Source organism: Rana temporaria, chromosome 3 (assembly GCF_905171775.1).
Source record: "Rana temporaria chromosome 3, aRanTem1.1, whole genome shotgun sequence".
In the NCBI taxonomy this organism is placed as follows: domain Eukaryota; kingdom Metazoa; phylum Chordata; class Amphibia; order Anura; family Ranidae; genus Rana; species Rana temporaria.
This window is the reverse complement of record NC_053491.1, coordinates 459,841,250-459,864,793: the sequence shown is the minus strand read 5'-3', so window position 1 is coordinate 459,864,793 and position 23,544 is coordinate 459,841,250. Positions and strand designations below refer to the sequence as shown.

General features: G+C 46.4%; 1 protein-coding gene across 2 annotated transcripts in view; it reads right to left on the bottom strand.

Annotated features, from left to right (window-relative positions):
• Positions 1-23,544, bottom strand: part of STAG3 (stromal antigen 3) — a 137,122-nt gene that overhangs the window by 78,007 nt on the left and 35,571 nt on the right. For both annotated transcript variants that reach the window (XM_040346752.1, XM_040346753.1), the window contains exons 6-14: positions 18,513-18,589; positions 16,742-16,946; positions 15,758-15,909; positions 13,017-13,090; positions 9,838-9,961; positions 6,272-6,370; positions 6,105-6,184; positions 4,343-4,450; positions 1,583-1,688 (exon numbers count right to left, since the gene is read on the bottom strand). In XM_040346752.1, coding sequence (XP_040202686.1) covers positions 1,583-1,688; positions 4,343-4,450; positions 6,105-6,184; positions 6,272-6,370; positions 9,838-9,961; positions 13,017-13,090; positions 15,758-15,909; positions 16,742-16,946; positions 18,513-18,589 — 1,025 coding nt within the window. The remainder of the gene's footprint in view (positions 1-1,582; positions 1,689-4,342; positions 4,451-6,104; positions 6,185-6,271; positions 6,371-9,837; positions 9,962-13,016; positions 13,091-15,757; positions 15,910-16,741; positions 16,947-18,512; positions 18,590-23,544) is intronic.

Sequence of the window (23,544 nt, the reverse complement as noted above, 5' to 3'; positions counted from 1 at the left end):
CAGGCAAGCAAAAATAGTAGATGAAGCAAGGGTCAGTACACGGGTAGTCAGGCACAGAATTCAAGTACCGTATATACTCGAGTATAAGCCCAGTTTTTCAGCCCTTTTTTTAGGGCTGAAAACACCCCCTCGGCTTAAACTCGAGTCAGTGTACCTGCATTCTTGACAGGCGTCCATTTTTTTTTAAAAGTCGCAGCTTCCTCCTGGCGTTCCGTGATAGGCATTTGACATTGTGTTCCGCCTATCAAGGAGGGCCTCTCATCCTCGGACAGTTTCCCAGCAGACACTGTGTTCAGTGTTCCGCCAATCCCGGACATTCTTTCATCCTTGGACAAGAGGACGTCCGAGGATGAAAGAATGTCCGTGATTGGCGGAACACTGAACACAGTGTCTGCTGGGAAACGGAGTCCCGGATGAGAGGACCTCCGTGATAGGCGGGAACACAATGTCAAATGACTATCACGGAACGAAACGGCAGGAGGAAAGCACGACTTTTAAAAAAATGGACGAATTCAGGTACTCGGGCACAGTGAGACTGTAATGGGCACAGTGAGACTGCAGTGGGCACAGTGAGACTGCAATGGGCACAGTAAGGTATGGCACAGTGAGACTGCAATGGGCACAATGAGGTATGGCACAGTGAGACTGCAATGGGCACAGTAAGGTATGGCACAGTGAGGCATGCCCCTGTTGAAGGCTGTTTAAGCCGAAACGCGTCGGGTAGTACATCTGGTACCCCATACTGCTTTTTTATTGTATCACGTGAATTTTAATAAAAAGCCTTCATAGGTTTTTTTGACCTGCACCATTGGGAGCATTTTTTTCTTTTCTTTGTCTCCCTCCACCATACCGATTGTATTTGTTTTGAGCTTGGCCTTCCATTGCTGGCTCCATACATTTTGGGTTCCTGCTCCAGAAGCGAGGCTTCAGATCCGGATTGGTTTCATCTTTCCCATAGGAGTGACCATCCCTGCTGATTGACTGATTCATACAGAGCCCAGGGTCCGGTGTGACCACCATGCCTATTTGACTCACTGCTAGTATTAGCAAGTAAGTCCACCAAAGCTGGTAAGAGTTTATTTCACCTACTTGTATCTTTTGAGGATTGCTTCAGACAAGCCATTATTTCCAGCTGAATTGTTTTTATATGTGGAATGTCCTATACATTGGGAGTACTCCTATGAACTTTTTTTCACTTGATTCCTTGCACCTGTTTGGTGATTTGATTCATTCACTTGGGACACAAGTGTGGACTTTATTCACCAACCCTCCATGTTGTGTGAATCGGATGTTCATGCTTTATTGCTTTGTTCACCCTTTAATAGATGTGTAATCACATGTTCTCATTGCAGTGACTGCATTTAAATAGAATCTTTATCAAAGATTCTACATATAATAATTTTTTGCCACGAGTCAGGATTTTAGTCCAGGCTGCACTTTATGTAGGATTATTTAACATGCAGAATGAGGCAAGTCATCCATGACAACCAGAGAACATGTGATGCAAATATCATAATAAAAAGGAAAAAACACACAAACAGGTTACAGGTTAGAAACTGAATAAAATGTCACATCCGCTTACATTAGTGGAATTAAAGAATGCCATCAATCTCTGAAAAAATATTACATCTGCATCATGACGATTCCTCCTATCAGGACTCAGCTCCTCCAGGTCAACTCTCAGCAACCTGTTGTAAAAAAAAAAAAAAAAAAAGCAAAATAGCTTAGAAACAAGAAGATGCATCAAACCGACAATATCCATTGCTCTCTCCGTCAGTGGAAGATGACACTGCTGGTAAAGAGATTCAAAACTGGAAAAAAGGGATTAACCACTTAAGACCCAGACCAATATGCAGGTTAAGGACCTTGCCCCTTTTTGTGATTCGGCACTGCGTTGCTTTAACTGACAATTGCGCGGTCGTGCAATGCGGCTCCCAAACAAAATTAGCGTCCTTTTTTTCCCCACAAATAGAGCTTTCTTTTGGTGGTATTTGATCGCCTCTGTGGTTTTTATTTTTTGCGCCATAAACAATAATAGAGCGACGATTTTGAAAAAAATTCAATATTTTTTACTTTTTGCTCTAATAAATATCCCCCAAAAAAATATATAATAACAAAAAAAATGTATTCCTCAGTTTAGGCCGATACGTATTCTTCTACCTATTTTTGGTAAAAAAAAAAAATCGCAATAAGCGTTTATCGATTGATTTGCGCAAAATTTATAGCGTTTACAAAATAGGGGATAGTTTTATGGCATTTTTATTAATAATTTTTTTTACTAATGGCGGCGATCAGCAATTGTTTCCGTGACTGCGACATTATGGCGGACACATCGGACAATTTTGACACATTTTTGGGACCATTGTCATTTTCACAGCGAAAAGTGCTATAAAAATGCACTTACTGTGAAAATTACAATGGTAGTGAAGGAGTTAACCACTAGAGGGCGCTGTAGGGGTTAAGTGTGACCTCATATGTGTTTCTAACTGTACTTATACAAATGCTCCCGAAATACTGATTAAAAAAAAAAAGAGAAAGCATTGTAAAAAAAAAAATATATACCTCAAAAGACACTAAGGCCACGTACACACGGTCGTTCCAAACCGATGAGAATGATCCAACGGGCCATTTCCATCGGTTCACCGCTGAAGTGGCCTGATGGTCTGATGTGCGTACACACCATCGTTCCAAAAACCGATCGGGTCAGAACGCGGTGACGTCAAACACACGACGTGCTGAATAAGACGAAGTTCAATGCTTCCAAGCATGCGTCGAATTGATTCTGAGCATGCGCGGGTTTTGAACCGATGCTTTTCTGTACTAACAATCGGTTTGGTCCGATCGGGCAGGGGTCTATCGGTTTGATTTTGAAGCATGTTTTAAAATTTGGACCGAAGGAAAACAGACCGATGGGCTATACACACGGTCGGTTTGGACCGATGAAACTGAACCTCGGTCCATTCTCATCGATTTTGTCCGACCGTGTGTACGCGGCCTAAGAGTCTGTTGCAGATGTTGCAGCTTATTGATCTTACAGGGAAGGAGCAGGTGTATATGGTAACCGCTGATGTGGCATCCTTATACACCATCATTCAACATGATGATGCGCTCCTTGCTCTTAATTGGGCCTTATGTCGTCGTGATGATATCCCCCATAACCATAAAATCTTTCTGAGGAATGCCCTTGATTTTTGTTTGGGCCATAACTTTTTTTGGTTTAATGGGGATTTTTTATTCCCAATGCAAGGGTGTTGCTATGGGGGGCTCGTTTTGCCCCTAGTATAGCAAATATTTTTATGGGGGAGTGGGAAGACAAAAATATTTTTTCAGTAGCTCGCCCACAGCTATTGTTTTATAAAAGATATATCGACGACTTGTTTTTTATCTGGGAAGGCCCACTTGTTACGCTTCATGCATTTTTAAAGGAACTTAACTGCAACTCCAATAATATTACATTGACCAGTGATTTTAGTCTTAGTGATATACATTTTTTAGATGTTCATATTTTTAGACATGCTAATACGTTGTGCACTAAGGTCTTTTTTAAACCCACTGACTCCAACAGTTACCTACCCACTAGTAGTGGCCATCACCCTATGTGGCTTAAAAATATTCCTAAAGGACAACTCACTAGGGTAAAGAAAAACTGTTCGGAGGTTTGCGATTTTTTAATACAAGCTGAAATTATAAAGAGGAAATTTATTGAGAAGGGCTATCATGGTGAAGTACTTGACTCTATTATACATGAGCTAGCTGGACTCCCTAGGGATGATTTCCTTAGAGATGGGGTAGGTCCCCCCCCTGATAGTGGCCGGGAGTGGAATTTTATCTCTGGATTCCACTCACAATATAGAGAGGTGAAGGAGATTTTTGCCAATCATTGGCATGTCTTACGTATGGACAAGGTTTTATCTACAGTACTACCTTAAAAACCCGGTTTTATTTATAGAAGAGCTCAAAGTTTTGCAGATTTCAGAGACATCTGTGAGGGTTTCAGCACAGATGTCAAAAGAAATCGCATCCTGAAATCGCCAACTACTTTTGGGAATCAGTGCAGCACCGCAAATGCGGGGTCGCACCAATTCTGATGCTACCATTGGCGTCAATTGCCGCCGATTTTCGCACAAAAAAAAGAGGAACGTAACAGCGATTTTATTAATCACATGCATTAAAGTATTTAACGCAGTGCAGCAGAACGGGTGAAAAAAAATATAAAATCTGGGTGGAACACTGCTTTAAAAAAAAAATTACATTTTAAACGGACAGATATATCAACAAAATCAGACATAGTAAAGAAAATATAAGATCAATATAAAATAGGGAAAGGCTCTACAAAACTAACCTCTGGTACAGGAAGTCCCCAGCTGCAGATGCTACAAAACGGTTGGTGGTGTACACCAGAATGTCAACACTTGCACACTCGTCAGCACTGAAAATATTCTCCATGTTCCTGCAGCAGAGTATTGTACTATCTTAGTAACAGATGTAAGCAGAAACTTGATATTGATAAGCGATATCATGTATTGACCAAGGCTAGCCATAGATGCCTTGTTATTGCTTCACATTGGCCAAGTAGGCCTTGGTACAGACCTGATTCATGTGCTCACAGATGTGCAGATCTACTATCTTAGTGTCAAATACCACATCCTGCTTTTTTCTTTTTTTCCTTTTTTTAAACTGTCTTTCGAAGGACCTCTGGGTTCACACTGCGAGCACAGACATCACATGCGATTCTCACCGCATTGCTGTGCAGATCACTGCGATGTGAATTTATCCATAAAGATGTATGTCTGAACTTACATTGCATTCACATGAAAATGCTGCAGGACTCATTTTTGTCCGACACTGGACTCGGATCGCATTAGTGTTCACACCCATGCGATCAGATTCCTGTACCATTTGCCAGTTTGCACTGCGATCCGATCTGGCGGTGTCATGAACTTTACATTGACACCCGCAGTGGTTCGCAGAGGGCAGAGTGAACTGCCTGCGAGTGACATGCGATAACCCGCACTGGAATCACGTTCCCTACTGTGCATGCACGAAGCACGCTGCGCTTTCTAATTGGCCCAGCGATGTAGTAAGGAGGAGAGGTGCCGAGCTTCACTGTGGAACGGTTTCTGGAAGTGGGGAAGGGGACCTGTCAAAAACAGGTCCCCCTCCCCCTGAAAGGCGCCAAATGTGGAGGAGAGAGACAAATAAGTGGAAGTTCCACTTTTGGGTGGAACCGCACTTTAAAAGGGGTTGTAAAGGTAAATAAATTATTTTTTTTCAATAACAAACATGTCATACTTACCTCCACTGTGCAGTTTGTTTTGCACAGAGTGGCCCCGATCCTCATCTTCTGGGGTCCCCCGGCGGCTATCTCGGCTCCTCCCTGCAAGAGCTAACCCCCTTCTTGGGAAGCGCTCTCCCAAAGGGGTTAGCTTGCGGGCGCGTTGCCGTGATACAGCCGGCGGCTATAGCCGTCAACTGTATCACTCGGCTCCGCCCCCCGGCGCACTGCATCATTAATTTGATTGATAGCAGCGGGAGCCAATGACGAGCCGCCTCAAGCTGGGGGAAACCTTCGTGGGAACGAGCCCACAGAGTTTTGTGGCTCAAGTAAGTAAAAATAAGATGCATTAAAAAGGGGTTGTGAGACAGTGATACAGCTATGGCCGCTCGCTGTATCACGGGAGCGCGCCCACAAGGACTCATCACCATGCAAGCTCTCTCGCATTAAGGTGATGAGTTCTTGCGGGGAGGACCAGAGACAGCCGCCGAGGAACCCCAGAAGACACGGACTAGGGGCCACTCTGTGCAAAACTAACTGCACAATGGAGGTAAGCATAACATGTTTGTTATTTTAAAGAAAATCACTTTTATTTCTAGAAATTTGATTGAGAAAAGTTTTCTATTCTGCTCCTTTGAATTTTCCCATCACTGCGGTAGAAAGTGAACATCAATTTATCCCCACTACAGATTGAAAAATCAAAAACATTCTTAAAAAGAAAAATACTTTAAACATAACTCTACTAGTGTATGGCCAGCTTTATAACTACCCCAGAGACCCGATAGAAACGCCAGAGACCCCCCAAGGAACAATATGATAAAACACTTACATGGAGATCAGATTAATTAGCTTTACTGATTCTGCAGAAACCTGCGGCTCTTTGTCGTGAACCATTGACAATATTCTGTCCTGAAAAAGGGAATTGCATTCACATACGATGAATCAAAAAATAAGCCAAAAAATCTAAAAAAACTAACAAATATAAATAAATCTCACCTTAAACCTGCTGGTAAAAAGCTCCACTTTTCCACCATGTCCCGGGACAGTGTAGAGTTCCTGCAAGCAGCGTATGCACTGCAATCGGACATGTCCTTGCTAAAGAGAACAGAATAATTACCAATACAACTCAAACAGTCAACTGCAACCACAATCAACTAATGCCGAGTACACACGATCGGAATTTCCGAAAAAAAAAGTTGAATGTGAGCTTTTGGTCGGAAATTTCAACCGTGTGTAGGCTCCATCGGACATTTTCTATCGGAATTTTCGACGGCAAAAATTTGAGAGCTGGTTCTCAAATTTTCCGATGGGAAAAGTTCTTGTCGGAAATTCCGAACGTCTGTAATCCCGACGCACAAAAATCCTACGCATGCTCGGAATCATTGAACTTCATTTTTCTCGGCTCGTCGTAGTGTTGTACGTGACCGCGTTCTCGAAGGTTCGGAATCTCCGTCAACATTTGTGTGACCGTGTGTATGCAACACAAGTTTAAGCCAACATTCCAAAAAATAGGATTTTTGTACTCACCGTAAAATCCATTTCTCTGAGTTCATGGACGGACACAGCAGCCTTTGACCTTAGGGTATTATATCCTTCCTTCCAGGAGAGACTAGGCAGAAAACAGCACTTTAAGTGTTAAAACACTTTCCTCAGTACAGCTCCTCCCAGGGGGCGTGGTCCCCCGGGTATAACCCACACTCTGACTGAGCAGCTCCAGTTCGTAACAAGCAGTACAAACAAAAGGAGGGGTGGGTGCTGTGTCCGTCCATGAACTCAGAGAAATGGATTTTACGGTGAGTACAAAAATCCTATTTTCTCTTCCGTTCATGGACGGACACAGCAGCCTTTGACCTTAGGGACGGCCCCAAGCAGTGTCAAAAAAATTTGAGGGGTGGGAAAACAACACAGCAAACTAAGCTAGTGTTTTAACACTTAAAGTGCTGTTTTCTGCCTAGTCTCTCCTGGAAGGAAGGATATAATACCCTAAGGTCAAAGGCTGCTGTGTCCGTCCATGAGCGGAAGAGAAAAATCCACGTTTTGTTGTCGGAAATTCCGATCGTGTGTACGTGGCATAAGAAAGTCTACTTCATTTACTGCCCATTAATGTTTTTTTTTTATAATCTACTGCAACAACCAACATTTGCAGTGCTTCTTCATAAGATTACAGCTGATATGACACTTAGCTGAGCAACCTACCTCTCATGCTTAAATAGGACCTCCAGTCATTTGTGTTTATTAAAAGTCAGCAGCTACAAAAACTGTAGCTGCTGACTTTTAATATAAGGACACTTACCTGTCCAGGGATCCAGTGTTGTCTTCACCCAAGCCCATGCTTCTATAGGCTTTAGGTCCAGGTGCCGACATCTTGACTAAGGGAAACCGGCAGTGAGGCCTTGCGGCTGCAGGCTGCGCATACGTGAGCCGCTCACAAAAAAATGTAGCTGCTGACTTTTAATAAATAGACACTCACCTTTCCAGGACACAGCGATGTGCTTACCCGAGACGTTTGTTCCATCTGTCTTCTGTCCCCGGCATCTATACTGTTGGCACTCAGCTGTGACAGCTTGCAGTTTCACAGCCGGGTGCCCACTGTGCATGAGCGAGCCATGCTGTGCATTGTTAATGATCCTGCTGTATTTTGGAACAGGTGACGTGTCCCAGAAGACTGTGGGGAGGGAGAGGCAATACGAGTGTACTTGGGAGCGGATACCGGTCAAATCTAGGTACCTATTCCCCCCCCCTCCAAAAGAAAAAATTAGCCAAATAATACAGAGGAGAAGGGGAGGAGGCCTTAAAGTGGTTGTAAACCCACTTTTTTTACTTTTACCTACAGGTAAGCCTATAACAAGGCTTACCTGTAGGTAAGGAGAATATCTCCTAAACCTGCACAGTTTAGGAGATATTCCCCTGGCAATGTGCCGCGGCGCATGCGCAGGGGGGATCTACGGCGAAAGGACCGGCAGCCGCCGGACCTTGCCGAGTTTTAAATCTCCCGCGTGCACGCGCGGGAGTGACGTCATCGCCGCTCCAGCCAATCACATCGCTGGAGCGGCGATACCCGGAAGACACGCCGAGGCAAGATGAAATCTCGCTCGGCGTGGACCAGGTAAGTGCTACACACCTCGTTCCGAGGTAAGTATTTCATAATGAGCTAATATGCGGTGCATATTAGCTCATTATGACTTTTGCCTTGCAGGAGGAAAAAAAAATTGATGCGGGTTTACAACCGATTTAAAGCGGGGGTTCTGCGGAAATATTATTTTTTTTTTTTTTTATATGCATCGGCCGCTCTTAACTTACTCAATATGGTACTCACGTGTCCTTATTTCATCGCCCCCCGCAATGTCATTCTGCCGCAAAAGTGAATTTATAAAAATAATTGATGGACGCTTCTGAAGCCCACAAGCAAATCCTTCCGGGATGTGGTGAATGAATTAGAGCTGCCTTAGTCACGTGACTACAGGAAAGTCAGGACGCCCACTAACACACAGCTCCTTTCTCTATCTGCAACATAGAGTGTCCTGACTCTCCTGTAGTCCAAGGGAGGGGGCGAGCACGACACTCCACACCAGGGAGAAAGCCTTGCATTACTGTGTGGAGTTACAGACAGAAGAACAGGAAGTGAGGATTTCTCAGAAGAAATAAGGACATTTAAAAGCAAAAATGGAAGGATGAGGTAAGTGAAGGAGGACTGCACTAAGGTAAAGGAAGCTATTTAGGAAAAAAAAATATTGTACCTTTACAACCCCTTTAACACCTGCTCTGAGCTTCACAGTCTAAAGCAGTCATTGCTGGTTTGGGCACAAAGGCCCTAAATCTGTATCCTGGTCCTAAATTCCCAGAGTTTGTGTGATTCAGGGAGACAATACCAAATGCTGTGGATCATGCTGTGCCACCGTAGGTATGGTGAAGGTGGATTTAGTAAGTTAAAATGGGCTTAGATACTTTTTTTGGTTTTAAATAGTAATGGGTAGAAAAAGGGGGGGGTAAGTGGGGTGAGCTGGATGGGTGGGGGTTCCAGTTCTGCCCAGATATGGGTTTTAAAAGCCCATACTGCCAATTTTTTGGAGCGTGCAAGCAGCTGAACCACTCAATTGTCTCAACTCACAGCTACGTGTGTCTCTGTTTAGTAGACAACTCCCCGCTTCCTGTCTTTTCAAATGTATCAGAACAGGAAGTGAAAGGGTAATCTCCTCAACAGAGGTTTATAACCCAGCCACGCTTTAGGTGAAAAAACAAACCAAAAAACTTTTGGCTGGTTGGGCTTTAACCGTTATCTGGCATATTTTACAATATGGCAAACAGAAGGATGATACCAGCCAGCTTGTGACTGCTTAGTAGAAGTGCCTCTGGTGGCTATAAAACCACCTCACTATTTCTACTTCCCAGCACAATGCCCCCCCCCCCCCCCAATCCCAGAGTTCATCCAGCCTTTCTAGGAACACAGACCGCTGCTGGCCACTTCAGGGTGAAGAGTGTATACAGCAGCATTCAGAGGAATAATAGATGTGACCTCCGTGCTTGACCATCCTCATGCCAATTGGCATCTCGATCTTCCTCACCTTGTCATGCAAATTCCACCCCAAATACTTCAGATAGCTATCATTCAAAAAGGAATGGGGGTAGCTTTTGATCCAGATTCCAAGTTCTTCTATGCACAGAGCGCGGACATCGGCATGGACATCACTATGTACAACAGCAGAAAAGAAATGGTCAGACCACAGTGTTGAGGAACTGCTGAAATCATTAATATATCATAACAAACACTTATTATATTTATAATGATTATAATGCGTCTTAAAGTGGAGCTCCACCCAAAAGGGGAAGCCCTGCTTTTTTGCCCCCCCCCCCTCCGCTGCCACATTTGGTACCTTTCGGGGGGGGGGGATGGGTACCGGTTTTTGATAGGTACCCATACCCACTTCCAGGAGACCTCATCGCAGGTCCCTCCGAAGTTCACACCCTCCCTCCTCCTTCCCCAGCCGCAGAGCCATTCACCAAGCACAGCACACTTCGCGCAGTGAACCCCGCAAAGCTGGTTTCCCTTACAACAGATTGTGGCGGCAGCACCTGAAATAGTGGCTGGGGTGCCGACATTGTGGGATCCCTGGACAGGTAAGTGTCCTAATAATAAAAGTCAGCAGTTACAGTATTTGTAGCTGCTGACTTTGGATTTTTTGGTGGTGGTGGGGGGGGGGGGGAGGGGGGGGTGCTGGAGATCATCTTTAGCCATTATACAGAATGACAGCCCAGCTTAGGCAGGAATCAGAGCTCTCCTGCTACATTGAGGGATATGAGATTTTTTATTCCTGAGTCTGGTCTGCCCAGTAACTCAGCCCAGGCCGAGGATTAATGCATTGCAATGCAGCAGGCAGTCTCTGCCAGCCAAAGGCACAACACGGTATTATTAAAAGGAGTACAACACATGGCAGTCTGCAGAGGAGAGAGTGCTACATTAAGGTGGAACTTCACTCTCTCTCATACATCATTGACTATTTGTAATCATTATGCTGCTAGCATTAAATAGATAGGGAATTATATCATCATAGTCACGTGTTTTAAACTATTTTTATTTTTTTCAGATTACATCCCAGGAGTCTTGAGGGAGGGGAGGAGGGGTTTTCTCAGCCAAGCACACCCTCCTGCCTGCATGCCTGAGCTTAGGACAGATGGATTCCAGGAAGTACATGACTCATCTGCCCTTACTCAAGATGACCTTGGCCATAAAAATGCTAGGGGGGTGTTTTTCAATGTGATTTCTTAGCAAAATAAAGTATGGAAACATTGATGGATGGGGGGGAGTTTGCTTTAACCACTGTGTATGTGTGTATATATGTTATATATACACACACACACACACACACACACACACACACATTATATATACACACACACACATACACGTCCTCCCCTTTGCACGCTCCCCCTGCAGTGCGCGCTCTGTTATCACTGAGTCAATGAGACTCGGGTGATCACAGATCGGAGTAAGGGGCCGATCTCGGCCCCTTACCATGTAATCAACTGTCAGCTGATCACGTGATGTAAACAGAAGCTCGCCAATCTTTTTCTCATTTCTCCTCACGCTGTTATCGTGAGGAAAAAAAAAAGCCGATCAATGGCTTCTGTGCAAGGGCCATCGGTCCCGAAGAGGAAGAGGCACAGTGGTCTCAACCAGCACCACCTGCCAGTGCCCACAGTGCCACGAATCAGTGCCCACCAGTGCATAACAGTGCCAGCAATCAGTGTCACCTATCAATGCCCACCAGTGGTGCCAATCAGTGCCATCTACCAGTTCCGATCACTGCCACCTATTAGTGCCAGCTATCAGTGCCACCTCTCCATGCCCACCAGTGCCACCTCTCAGTGCCCACCAGTGCTGCCCTATCAGTGCCCATCAATGCAGCTTATCAGTGCAGCCTATCAGTGCCCATCAGTGCAGACTCATAAGCGTACATCAATGAAGGAGAAAAATTACCTGTTTGCAAAATTTTATAACAAAATATAAACCGGTTTTGAATAAAAAAAAAAAACATTTTTTAACAAAAAATAAATGCCTAGATTCACATACAATGCCGCAACTTTGCGGCGGCGTAGCTTAAGGCATTTAAGCTACGCCGCCGTAAGTTAGCGAGGCAAGTACATGATTCACAATGTACTTGCCTGCTTAGTTACGGCGGCGTAGCCTAAAGCGGGCGGGCGTAAGGGCGCCTAATTCAAATGTGTGTAAGGGGGCGTGTTTTATGTCAATGGGGCTTGACCTTACGTTTTTAATGTTTTTTTTAACTGCGCATGCGCCGGGCGCCTACATTTCCCAGTGTGCATTGCGGCTAAGTACGCCGCACAGGCCTATTGATTTCGACGTGGACGTAAACAACGTAAATCCCGATTCACGGACGACTTGCGCAAACGACATAAAAATTTTGAATTTCGACGCGGGAACAGCGGCCATACTTAACATTACTATTCCAACTAGGGCCTAGCTCTAACTTTAGGCGGCCTATCTCTAACGTAAACGGCGTAAATGTACTGCGTCGGCCGGGCGTACGTTCGTGAATCGGCGTACCTACTCATTTACATATTCTACGCCGACCGCAATGGAAGCACCACCTAGCGGCCATCCAAAATATTGCAACCTAAGATAGGACGGCGCAAGCCGTCGTATCTTAGATATGTTTAAGTGTATCTCTGATTGAGAATACACTTAAACATAAGTCGGCGTAGATTCCGAGTTAGGTTGGCGTATCTACTGATAAGCCGGCCTAACTCTTACTGAATCTACCTAAAAAAACGCAGAGGTGATAAAATTCCACCAAAAGAAAGCTCTATTTGTGGAAAAAAATGCTTTGGGTACACTATTGTATGACCGCGCAATTGTTGTTCAAAGGGTGACAGCGCTGAAAATTGGTCTGGGGCGGGGGGCGGGTTAAGTGCCCAGTAAGCATGTGGTTAAAAGTAGGACTTTTATAAATGGCAGGCGAGAAGCACTGAAATGTTAGTTATCCTTCTAGACTGTAAGCTCTAACGAGCGGGGCCCTCTGATCCCTCCTGTATTGCATTGTATTGTGACTGTACTGTCTTCCCCAATGTAAAGCGCTGCGCAAACTGTTGGCGCTATAGAAATCCTGTATAATAATAATACTAATTCACCTGCCAACAGTGCACTTCAAAGATGGGGGTCACCAAGCTAATAGAGTTTGCATCAAGAAATAAGAAGAACAATGAGATAACCAAAATGACTCACCGATAGCGGTGCACAAACACGCCTTTGAATAAAGAATTCATCATATTTCCGACATCCTCCAAGTTTGAACCAAGCTGAAAAAAAGCAGACACAAATGAAATGATACGTCACCCTTTAACACCAAGTGCTGTAAATCTGAAGAACTGCTCTTAGCCTTCAGTGATGAATGATACCTGACCCTGACCCAGCAACGTGTCTGAAATAAGAATGCTGAATGATACCTGACCCTGACCCAGCAACGTGTCTGAAATGAGAATGGTAAGCATTGCCCAAAGCAACAAATCACATCCAGGCCAGCATTTTAAAGGGGAACTCCGATTTCAACATAAATATTCCACATGTGGGCATCACAGCTGTCCTCTCTCTTTATAATGGATTAAATCTTCACATAAAAATCCAAAACTGGCTTTAGCTATAATCCCAATTCATGGCTCTGCAACCGGCAAAGCCATACAACCGTTTTCTGTCTGTTCTATGCCGCCATGTCCATTTCCAAAATGCATGTTTACGTTAATCCCCTTTGCTACCCGCCAAGAATCAAAGCTTGTTCTGTGATGTGTTTGGGTGCGGTAAGAGGCATTAAAGTTGTTCCAAAGCCTAGCCCCGGTTCACACTATTGCAGTGCGGGAAACCGCATGTGATTCGGACAGGAATCTCACCGCATTCCTGTTCAAATCACATGCGATTCTTTGCAGTGCGATTTGAGCCTGTTCATTTTGTATAGCTCTAATGCAGGGGTGTCAAACTGGCGGCCCTCCAGCTGTTCCGAAACTACAAGTCCCATCATGCCTCTGCCTGTGGAAGTCATGCTTGTAACTGTCAGCCTTGCAATGCCTCATGGGACTTGTAGTTTTGCAACAGCTGGAGGGCCGCCAGTTTGACACCCCTGCTCTAATCGCACCACAATTCACACTGTACCTGCAACGGCTTGGGAGCGAGCATGCACAAATGCCCCCTTAGCAAGCCGAGTTGCAATGGGGGCACTCGCTGAAGAGCAGGAACCAGGTGCACCAGAGCGGACTTAGGTAAAATAAATAAAAAAAAAATAATATTTAAAAACGCGCCCCGTCCTGCCGAGTTCACGTGCAGAAGGGAACGCATACTTGAGCAGTGCCCACATATGAAAACTGTGTTCAAACCACACACGTGCGGTATCGCCGCAATCGTTAGAGCGAGAGCAATAATTCTAGCCCTAGACCTCCTCTGTAACTCAAAACATGCAATCTATAGAATTTTTTAAACATCGCTATGGAGATTTTTAAGGGTAAAAGTTTGTCGCCATTCCACGAGTGGGCACAATTTTGAAGCATGACATGTTGGGTATCCATTTACTTGGCGTAACATCATCTTTCACAATATAAAATAATTGGGCTAACTTTACTGTTGTCTTATTTTTTTATTCAAAAGGGTGATTTTTTTCCCCAAAAAAGTGCGCTTGTAAGACTGCTGCGCAAATACGGTGTGACAAAAAGTATTGCAACGACCGCCATTTTATTCTCTAAGGGGTTAGAAAACAAAATGTATAATGTTTGGGGGTTCGAAGTAATTTCCTAGCAAAAAAAAACCTTGTAAACCACAAATCTCAGAAACAGGCTCGGCCCTTAACCACTTGCTTACTGGGCACATATACCCCCTTCCTGCCCAGGCGAAATTTCAGCTTCCGGCACTGCGTCGCTTTAACTGACAATTGCGCGGTCGTGCGACGTGGCTCCCAAACAAAATTGACGTCCTTTTTTCCCCACAAATAGAGCTTTATTTTGGTGGTATTTGATCACCTCTGCGGTTTTTATTTTTTGCGCTATTAACAAAAAAAGGAGCGACAATTTTGAAAAAAACACAATATTTTTTTACTTTTTGTTATAATAAATATCCCAATTAAAAAAAAAAAAAAAAATAAAAAAAAATTCTCAGTTTAGGCCGATACGTATTCTTCTACATATTTTTTGAAAAAAAAAGAGAAAAAACTGCAATAAGCGACTGGATTGCGCAAAAGTTATAGCGCTTACAAAATAGGGGACAGAATTATGATTTTTTTATTATTTTTTTTTTTTTACTAGTATAGGTGGCGATCTGCGATTTTTATTGGGACTGCAACATTATGGCGGACACATCGGACACTTTTGACACATTTTTGGGACCATTCACATTTATACAGCGAACAGTGCTATAAATATGCACTGATTACTGTGTAAATGTCACTGGTAGGGAAGGGGTTAACACTAGGGGGCGATCAAGGGGTTAAGTGTGTGCCCTGCATAGTGTTTCTAACTGTGGGGGGAGGGGACTGACTGGGGGAGGTGACTGATCTGTGTCCCTATGTACAGGGGGACACAGCATCGGTCTCCTCTCCCTGACAGGACGTGAATCTGTGCGTTTGTGTAACCGCCGATCGTGGTAGTCTGGCGGACATCGCGGCTGCCAGACACGCGCATCGGCACTGCAGCGATGCGGCGGGCGCTCGCGCGCCCCCCAGTGGCCGGAGGAACCGAGGACGTCTATAGACGTCCTCCCGGCAATTGAGAGCCACCTTGTGGCCGTCTTTTCACTATAGCAGGGATACCAAGTGGTTAAAGGGGTTGTAAAGGTTCGTGTTTTTTTTCACCTTAATGCATCCTATGACAGCTGCAGCCATGGCCCCGGCATCACTGCTTGAACACAATGTTACGTGTGACATGTATGTGATTGGGCATTAAGTGGTTGAGCACATTGTAAACCATTTAAACAATATTTGGCTCCATTACCTCTTGTATCTTCTCCCGCAGATTCTCCAGCCTCTCTGGCGCCCTATTTTCTGGGCTTTTTGCCCTCTCCACATCCAGCTGACGCTTGCTTGTGTCAATGTGATGAGTCAATTCCTTTGCTACTTTCACCATACCGGTCATTATTTTCATGGCTACGAAATACACATTTCTCATTGAATCCTTGAATCCTCTTACCACAGTAAGAATTTCTAGCTTCATTTACAAGTACATGGAAAGTGGAGCTTTAGGTTGGTTTCAATAATGACCCAGTGAGCCTCTTCTAAATTAATAACTTTTACATTAGTTTAAAAAATAAATAGAATATACACCTATCCAATCAGATATACTTAAATGCAGTGGTGGCGGGTGCAAACAACCCCGCCCCCGTGGGACCTCCCCCGCCTGCTGTCTGACGGACTGTCTGGCACTTGCCCCATCTAGGTGGCGGGTGTCAGGCATCGGCTCCTGCGTCCTCACCTCCATCATGGCAGCTTTCGCCGTGCGGCTCCTCCCCTCCTCCTAGGCGTCCCATAGGATCGCCTGTCCTTTCAGCCAATCAGGTGATGTTCTCAAAACCTGCTTTTTGTACTCACCGTAAAATCCTCTTCTCTGTCGTCCATGGACGGACACAGCTCCTTTAGTCTTGACAAGTAGTTATATTCCATCTACCTCTCCTAATAGAGGGAACATAATAACCCACTTGTCAAGACTGAAGGAGCTGTGTCCGTCCATGGACAAAAAGAGAAAATATAATTTTTTGTACTCACCGTAAAATCCTTTTCTCTGTCGTCCATGGACTGACACAGCACCTTTAGTCTTGACAAGTGGGTTATGTTCCGTCTATTAGGAGAGGTAGACCAAACATAACCACTTGTCAAGACTAAAGGAGCTGTGTCCGCCCATGGAGGAAAAGAGAAATCCTATTTTTCCATCTTTTTACTCAAGTTCATTTGGAACTCTCATGATGTGATAAAATGTTCTCACCTGCAAAGGTGCTTGTGTGACGGAAAGCTCGCACCTGCGAATCGGAAAGCCCAGTAAGGAGTGAGATGAGGGTGTCCATGAGAACGTCGTCATACATGATATTATACTGACAGCTGATGACAAGCTTATCCAGGAACTCCCCAAAGTTGAGACAAAATTTCCTCCAAGGCTGTGTACTGAGTGACAGCGGATAGTCTGAAGAGTCCTACAGTAGGATTAAAATGACAATTAAAGATTATATTTTAAAAGTGAACACTGGTAAGGGTAAAAAAACTAACAAAAACATGCATATTATAATACAATAGGAATAAAAAAAAATACTGAACATTTTCCTTTTGTCTTTAAAGTGGTAGTGAATTCTGTTACATCACATGTACCTACAGGTAAGCCTATAATAAGGCTTGATTGTAGGTACTGTGAATAAATTGCAGTGTTTAGGTAGGAGATATTCAAAGTGTATGCAGCCGATGACATAACTGGCACATGCGCTCCGAAGGTCTGGCTCACAGTGCCACTCATGTACCCGGAGGCCACGAACCCAGAAGGAAGACTGGGGGGGGGGGGAGATGCCAGTCCTCTCAGCAGTGACATTGCAGCGTAGGAGGGCTTCATTCTAAGGTAATATTCTCATAATGTGCTAGTATGTGATGCTAGTGATGTGCTAGTATGTGACCCCATTTGGGGTTTACAACCGCTTTAACCACTTCCCGCCCACTGTATTCAGAATGACGGCCGGAAAACGGTTGAGTTATCCTGACTGGGCCGTTTATCTGCTTTTCCTCCACTTGCACTGACAGACGCGAGAAGAGGAGAGACGATAGGCTACTCTCCTGACAGGGGGGTCTGTGCTGATTTTTTATTATCATCAGCGCAGTGACCGCCCCCCCCCCCCCCCCGAGGATGCCCACCAGGGATGCCAATCAATGCCCAATAGAGATGGCACTTAGTGCCCATCAGTGATGCCCGTCAGTGCCAATTGATCAGTGCTGCCTAAAGCCTCGCACACACGATCGGATTTTCCGACAACAAATGTGTAATGGAAGGGTTTTGTCTGAAAATTTGACGGTTTGTACGCTCCATCAGATTTTCCGACAACAAATGTTTCCTGCGTCGGGTATGCAAATTAGCTTTTACGGCGATCCACGAAGGTTTTCGCGTTCGATACGTCGTCGCTAGTCATTTTTTCCCGTCGCAAAGTTAAGCCTGTTTTTACATGGCATAACTTTAGACGAGCCATGTTAAAAGTATGGCCGTCGTTCCCGCATCGAATTTCAATTATTAATTTTTTTTGCGTAAGACGTCCGGGAATACGAAAGTATGTTACGCACGTCGCCGTTCAAAAAAATTACGTCACTTCACGCAAAGCACGGCGGGAATTTCAAAACGGAGCATGCGCAGTACGTCCGGCGCGGAGCGCGCCTAATTTAAATGGTACACGCCCCATTTGAATTAGGCGGGCTTGCGCCGGACGCCTTTACGTTACACCGCCGTAAGTTTACAGGCAAGTGCTTTGTGAATCAAGCACTTACGCTGAAAACTTGTGGCGGTGTAACGTAAACGGGAATACGTTACGCCGCGGCCCAGGTACGTGAATCTTGCCCTTAGTGCTTGGGTACAGTGTTGTATGACCGCGCAATTGTCATTCAAAATGCGATAGCGCTGAAAACTGGTCTGGGCAGGAGCGGGGGGGGGGGGGGGGGGGTTGGCGGGTTAAAACCCCACAATATACAAAGCAGGATTACAAGTCCTCTCTTCCTAGTCCAGCACAGACCTCGCCAAAGTCTTCAGTCATCTTTCGAATGATGTCCGCATTCTCCATTTTATCCAACATTTCCTGGGTCACCACACCTGGCAATAAACAGACAAAGGTAACTAAAGGCATTCACACAAAGAACTGTTTTTTTTTATTTTAGAAAGAGAAGCATCTATAACTGCTCCCCCTGCAACAGTGAATTGGTACATTCCCCCTGAATTTCTGTGGGCAGATTTCACATTCTCTGCTTTCTTACATCAAATGTAACCGACTCCAATGTGAAATGGTTTAGCATTTGGTTAGGCTGTGGCAGGTAAAGTAGACTAGAAGTGCCATTGAGGTAGAGCTGCACAGTTAATCCGTAAGAATCGAGATCGCAATTTATTTTCCCCCTTGCAATCTTAACCACTTAAGCCCCGGACCTTTAGGCAGCTAAATGCCCAGGCCAGGTTTTGCGATTTGGCACTGCGTCGATTTAACAGACAATTGCGCGGTCGTGCGACGTGGTTCCCAAACAAAATTGACGTCCTTTTTTTTCCACAAATAGAGCTTTCTTTTGGTGGTATTTGATCACCTCTGCGGTTTTTATTTTTTGCGCTTTAAACAAAAATAGAGCGACAATTTTGAAAAAAAATGCAATATTTTTTACTTTTTTCTATAATAAATATCCCCCAAAAACATATATTAAAAAAAAAAAATTCCTCAGTTTAGGCTGATACGTATTCTTCTACCTACTTTTGGTGAAATTTTTTTTTTTTATAGCGTTTACAAAATAGGGGATAGTTTTATTGCATTTTTTTTTTTTTTTAACTACTAATGGCGGCGATCAGCGATTTTTTTCGTGACTGCGACATTATGGCGGACACTTCGGACAATTTTGACACATTTTTGGGACCATTGTCATTTTCACAGCAAAAAATGCATTTAAATTGCATTGTTTATTGTGAAAATGACAGTTGCAGTTTAGGAGTTAACCACAGGGGGCGCTGTAGGAGTTAGGGTTCACCTAGTGTGTGTTTACAACTGTAGGGGGATGTGGCTTTAGGTCTGACGTCATCGATCGAGTCTCCCTATAAAAGGGATGACACGATCGATGCAGCCGCCACAGTGAAGCACGGGGAAGCCGTGTTTACATACGGCTCTCCCCGTTCTTCAGCTCCAGGGAGCGATCGCGAGGGGGCGGCTAGAAACGAATAGCCGCGCCCTCATCCCGGATCGCCCCCACACGATTTCCGACCGCCGCATGTACCGGGGGGGGTCCCGATCGGACCCCCGACCCGCGGAAAGGCAGGGACATACATGTACGCCGATCTGCCTGTATGTGCCATTCTGTGGACGTATATGTACATGCGGCGGTCGTTAAGTGGTTAAAGTGTAAGTTCACTTTTACAGAGAGGTGAATTTACACAGGCCCCCCCCCCCCTCGCTGACCTAGAACGCAACCATCTCTGAGTTCTAAGCCCCGGAGTATCTGCGCCAGGTGTCCGGTGCTTAGAAATCCGCTCTGCATCCATCCGTCTTCTCCATAGCCGACAGGACGGGCTATGCGGTTACTAATTGGTCGGCACCACCTAAGTGCCGGTGTCGTGTCGATCTGGTTCCCCTATCGAGATGGTTCCCTGCCTGACTGCGCAAGCACGGACGAAGCCCACGGAAATCTCAGAACCTCGGGCGGCATCCAGGCTCATTCCTTAACATCCCCGTGGATTGGAGGATGTTAAAAAAAAAAGGATTTTTGTACTCACCGTAAAATCCATTTCTCTGAGTTCATAGACGGACACAGCCTTCATTGACCTTAGGGTTATGCTTCTTCCTACCAGGAGATTTAGGCAGAATTCTACAGCACTTAAGGTGTTAAAAACTTTCCTTCATGCTGCTCCTCCCAGGGGGCGTGGCTCCCCCAGGCATAACCCACACCCTGCTTTAGCAGCCTCAGTTCGTAACAAGCAGTACAAACAAAGGAGGGGTGGGTGCTGTGTCCGTCTATGAACTCAGAGAAATGGATTTTACGGTGAGTACAAAAATCCTTTTTTCTCTTTCGTTCATAGACGGACACAGCCTTCATTGACCTTAGGGACGTCCCCAAGCAGTGTCAAAAAAATTCGAGGGGTGGGAAAAATAACACAGCAAAAACAGGTTACACCCCAAACAAAAACCGGAGTTACTCAACGGAGGAACTCCAACCTTAAACTGCCGCCTGTAACACCCTGCGGCCAATGGAGGCATCCGAAGATGCACTCACATCCACCATATAAAACTTTGAAAAAGCGTGGACCGACGACCAGGTCGCAGCCTTACACACCAGTAACACAGAGGCTTGGTGTCGGAAGCCCAAGAGGCCCCGATCGCCCTGGTCGAATGCGCCGTGACCCGAAAGGGAGGCGCCCGCCCCTTCAGGGCGTAGGCCTGAAGCACAATCCGTCGGATCCACCTGGAAATGGTGGCCGACGAAACTGCCAGGCCCTTACTGGGACCGGACACAGACACGAACAGCGAGTCCGACATCCGGAACGGAGCTGTCGCCGACAAGTAAACTCGAAGGGCCCGAACCACATCCAAAGAATGTAAAGTGGCCTCCTTCGGGTTCTTCGGCTGAGGACACCAGGATGGAAGAACAATGTCCACATCCAAGTGAAAAGCCGAAACGACCTTAGGGAGAAAAACGGCTGCGGCCGCAGCACCACCTCGTCCTTACGGATGACCAAGCAGGGAGCCTTGCAAGACAAGGCCACCAGAACAGACAGACACCCGTCTGATCGAGGTAATTGCTACCAGAAATAAAATCACCTTTTGTGACAATAAAACAAAAAACCTCCCGAATGTCCTCAAAGGGAGCATCCCGAAGCACTGAAAGGACTAAATTCAAGTCCCATGGGGGTAATGGAGGGCGCACCGGAGGGGCCACCTGCCAGACCCCCTGACCCAACGCACGCACCCAGGAGTGCTATGCCAAGGGTCGCTGCAAGTAAAAAACAGCCAGAGCAGAAATCTGGCTCCTAACCGTACGTAAGGCGAGAGCCTGAACCACTCCCTGCTGCAAAGACAGCAGAATCCTGTACACAACGCATGTACGAGAGTGCCAGTTCATCTCCCCACACACAGAGAAGTAGGCCTTCCATGTATGAGGAAAAAACCTACGTGAGGTAGACCTCCGTGCAGGCAGCACGGTAGAGACCACCGAGCCCAATAGGCCTCGGTCCTTAAGCCCCTGGCTCTCAACAGCCACGTCGCTAAGGCCGGTGGCTGTGAAACAGGGTGGAAGATTGGACCCTGTAACAGAAAATCAATTCCCAGGGGAAGACGCTAGGGGGCGTCTGCCAGCAGACGCACCTGGTCCGCGTACCAGAAGCGACGCGGCCAATCTGGGGCAATCAGGACCGATAGAATCCCTACAGCTTCTACTCTGCGCAGCAGGCGAGGAAGAAGCTTCCGAGGAGGGAAGGTGTAAAGTAGGCGACAGCGACCCCAAGGAGCCACCAACGCGCCTGACGCGTCCGCCCACGGGTCCTTAAACCTGGCCACGAACCGTGGCACCTACCGATATAGAGACGGGACGCTAGAAGGTCCACGTCCGGAGTGCCCCACTTTCGGCACAGACCCCGAAACACCTGCGGGTGGAGAGACCACTCTCCTTGGCCCAGTGCAGTGCGACTTAGGTAGTCGGCTAGCCAATTCCGTATTCCCGGAATGTACCCGGCCGATAGAGCCGGAACGGACCCTTCGGCCCACCGAAAGGATGCGCGCGACCCCCGTCGCTGCAACAGAACTCCGTGTGCCTCCCTGATGATCAACCTACGCCACGGACGTGGTGTTATCGGACAGGATCCTGACCGGTCGGCCCTGTAGATCCAGGGACCACCTGGTAAGGCAAAGCTTGATTGCTCGGAGCTCCAGAACGTTGATCAGTAGGCAGGACTCCACCTGAGTCCAGTGCCCCTGGGCTGACTGGGTGCCCCAAGCGCCCCTCCCCAACCGGAGAGGCTGGCATCCGTCGTGACCACTGTCCAGTGGCCTGCAGAAAAATGACTTTCCGGCCCGAAGCACCGGAAACGCCAGCCACCATACCAGGGGAGACATGATCAGATGACTCAACTGAATCTGGTAATCCAGAGATGACGGAAGCTAGTCCCATCGTGACAGCAGTTCCCTCCGTAGTACTCTGGCGTGGAATTGGGCATACGGAACCGCCTCGAAAGAGGCTACCAACTGACCCAGAACCTTCCTGCAGAATCGCAGAGATGACCGCTTCTGGGTCGGCAACTGCTGCACAGCAGATAGCAGAGTCTGAAGTTTTTCCGCTAGGAGAAAAACACTCCCGCCCCGGAGGAATCCAGGACCAGTCCCAGGTATCCCTGAGACGGAATCAACCCTGATTTCAGGACAATCCAGAAACCAGCCGAACACTCGGAGAGCCTGACACGTGATAGACACGGCTCCACCAATGCAGAGCTCGAAGAAGCTCGTAGGAGAATGTCGTCCAGACATCCCATGATAACAAACCCCCGCTGTCACAGCCGGGCCAGTATCGGTACGAGCACCTTGGCGAAAACCCGCCGAATGGGAAGGACACCATTGAAAATGGCCCCCCCCGACCGCAAAGCACAGAATCTCTGGTGGTTTGAGGATATGCAGGTACACGTTCATGACATCCAAGGATGCCAGAAAAACCTGACAAAAACAAAACGAGGGACTTGAGGCCCAGGATCGACCGGGCCCCATCCTCCATGGGGACACAAACAGAATGGAGTAAAACCCCGAGACCGTTCCAACGAGGGAACTGGCACAATCACTCCCCTGACCAGAAGATCCTGGACAGCCCCTGACGGAGTCAACCGGCGAACCGGAGGAGGCCAGAAGCCGGAGGGAAAAAACCTGTTTGGCAGACAAGAGAGAAACTCAATCTTGTACCCCAAGAAAAACACTTCGCAATGCGAAGCCAGTCTCCCACCCGAGACACGGGCGGGAGCAGACCTTCAGGCGGAAGCAGGTATGTCCGCAGACTTGTTAGGCATGCGGTATCCGGTGCGCTGCTACCCCGCAGCGGGGATTC